This window comes from Bidens hawaiensis, unplaced genomic scaffold (assembly GCF_021521415.1).
Source record: "Bidens hawaiensis isolate Kalapana, Puna unplaced genomic scaffold, B.hawaiensis_p1.1 tig00041603_1, whole genome shotgun sequence".
Taxonomy (NCBI): domain Eukaryota; kingdom Viridiplantae; phylum Streptophyta; class Magnoliopsida; order Asterales; family Asteraceae; genus Bidens; species Bidens hawaiensis.
The window spans coordinates 127,299-129,886 of NW_027497345.1; the positions used below are offsets into that span (position 1 = coordinate 127,299).

Below are 2,588 nucleotides of genomic sequence, written 5' to 3' on the forward strand. Positions count from 1 at the left end.
GGGTGGTCACAAGGAGGAACCCCCCCCCCCCTTCTCAGTGACAAGCTCACGGTGTTTGTTTTGCAGGTTATCAGAAGAACCATCTTTACCGGGTCTAACCCCTCGTGGGAAACATCTATCTAACCCCCAGGTTACCCGTAATCTGCCCGGGGTCCGGTTAGTGTTTCTTCAGTTTCATTTATACAAAATTTGGCCAAAACATGATAACATATTGGATAATTACAAAAACAGGCTAGTACTTTTCACACCAAATAAGCTTTTGATAGATTGTTAGTTACACATGTTGAAGGCATTTTCGTCATTAGGTGTGTTTTCGAGTGGATGCGGTATAAATAAAACCATATGCAAACTTAATGTGCCAATGCACCAAACTACCAAAGTCTTTACATAAGCATAACTGACCAATCAGTACATCAAAATATTTCATAATCAATAAAAAAGAATAAATTTAGTCTTACCATGATTCCTCTCCAAAATTTCAAGGGCTCTCGTGTACAAAAGCATGGATTTTTCAAACCTCCCTAAAGTTGAATGCATACTCCCCATGTGTGTCAGTATCGAATCAAGAAGAGGCTCATCATCTCCCAAATCACGTACAATCTCATTCAACTGAATCATATACAATTAGGATTACACTAATAATTATATAATAAAAAAAGTTAATGTGAAAAAGCATTACCGTGTTTAAAATAGATTTAACCATCTTAAAGCCTCCGACAGCAGCGTAACCCAATGCTATAACATCCAAAACAGCAGTTACCTGTATGGTTTTATCTCCCGCATTCATTTGTTCTTTAACAGCTTCATAATTTGCTTCAAGTAGATCAAGAGCATCATCTTTATTCCCCATTTTTATTAGGCTTTTGATTTCCGAAAACAGTTGTTCTAACTTCATTTCAAGATTATCTCCCAGTTTTTTTCTATAGCCATCAAAGAACTTGTTAGAATTGTATGAATTAGAATCTAAAATAATTCATTCTGTGCAAATTTTAAGCCTTTTTACTCCTCGATAACATGAAGCACCGAACTTATTATGAGTCAGAACTGATTGGGTATCTGCATACGTATTTTGCCTGGTATTAAGTTATTTATCAAATAAGTAATAAGTGTGCACCTTTGAGATTGATCTGAAGCAGCAAGAGGCAATGACTTGGCAGCAGTAGCATAAGATCTAAAGGCCAAGCACGGAGTAGAAGATATCCCATTGGGCAGGAGATACTTACATGTTCCTTTTGGGGGATGGATAAAATAAAAATATTGAAGGATCCCTTTGTGAATAATGGTTTGAGACAAACCACTCATCCTGCTGCTGATAAATGGTGAAATATTGATTAGAAATAACAAAATCCAACTTAGCAACTGTCTGTGTGCTCTCCGGTGAAACCCTAGCCGCCTCTGTCCTATCTTTGATGCAACACACGTGATCAGCTGTCTTTCGTTTCACAAAGTTTGTAAGAATTCGAAGGAATTGGAATTAAAATCTAATGTTGTTGGAATTGGAATGAATTGGAATCTTAATTCCATTTTGGTGTATTCGGTTGACAAGGAATAAGAATTGGAATTGGAATTCAATTTCTTCAAATTCGTTTAAACAAATGGATTCTAAATCCTTCCATCACGTGAATGAATTCAAGTAAATTTGATGGAATCTTCAATTGGACGACTAACATGGTCGTGTTCGGATCGACAATTCGGGTGTGTTCACATTCAGGTCGACGCTCCAAGTCTCAGCGCTTTCAGCTCAGTGCTCTGGGCCGGGTCGTGTTTGGGTCAACGCCCCGGGTTAGCTCGCATTCGATTCGGCGCCCTGCGTCAGTTTGTGTTCGGTTTGACGCCAGGGTTAGTTCGGCTCAACTACCCGGTCCGTCGACACCCCGGCCATTTCATGGAACAAAACGAAACAAAGAATAGAAACCGAAATGAAACTAAACCGAACTCTTCAAGCCACCTTACAGTCACGATGGCTCCCTTATCGCCGTGGAATTCTTTCGGCCCATAGTACTTGAAATCTTTGAACGTACACCCACCAATCTTAAGCCTTTTAAATTCTTGACAAACGCCTCCACTAGCGTTTGATTCATGTACACTCTCATCAACGTGCGAGGGTCTAGAACGGGGTTTAGAAACAGATTTTCGGGAAGGATTTATAGAGTGGGAATGTTTTGTTTGTCGAGATTGGGACCTAGCCATTGATTCTTCCCTAACGGCATCTTTTATCATCTTTTGAATTCGATCCATAAACTTTTCGGGAAATGGATCTTCTTGTTCTTTTTCGGGTCCCTTTCCTTTTTCTTTTTGTTTTTCGGATTCCTTTCGGGAAACCTCAACGTTATTACTTTGTTGAGACATATTATCCTTTTCTTTTTATTCCTTTATATCTGAAGTTTTAACGAATGTTCTTTTATTAAACACACATTTATTTCAACATTTGTATATACCATACATGGTACATACAAGGATAATTACAACACACACTTATATATATATACATTCATATCCGATGTATATATATATTTTCTTATACATACAACACATTACAAACGAACTACATTACACACATATTCTTCCTTTCTTGGAACACGCCATCA

The 2,588-nt window shown here is 38.1% G+C and overlaps 1 protein-coding gene across 1 annotated transcript; it reads right to left on the bottom strand.

Annotated features, from left to right (window-relative positions):
• Positions 1 to 414: 414 nt before the first annotated feature.
• LOC143592967 (uncharacterized) lies at positions 415 to 1,188 on the bottom strand. The gene is made up of 3 exons (XM_077072738.1): positions 1,115 to 1,188; positions 680 to 920; positions 415 to 609 (listed from the first exon to the last, which is right to left on the bottom strand). The coding sequence occupies exons 2-3, from the start codon at positions 893 to 895 to the stop codon at positions 430 to 432; spliced, it is 396 nt and encodes a 131-aa protein (XP_076928853.1). The 5' UTR covers positions 896 to 920; positions 1,115 to 1,188; the 3' UTR covers positions 415 to 429.
• Positions 1,189 to 2,588: the final 1,400 nt, after the last annotated feature.

Bases quoted from the DNA above. Each gene is read 5' to 3' on its own strand.
- LOC143592967 (XM_077072738.1), bottom strand. From the start codon at position 895: ATGAAGTTAGAACAACTGTTTTCGGAAATCAAAAGCCTAATAAAAATG. The intron at 610-679 runs GTAATGCTTTTT...TATATGATTCAG, and splicing joins TTAAATCTATTTTAAACACG to TTGAATGAGATTGTACGTGA.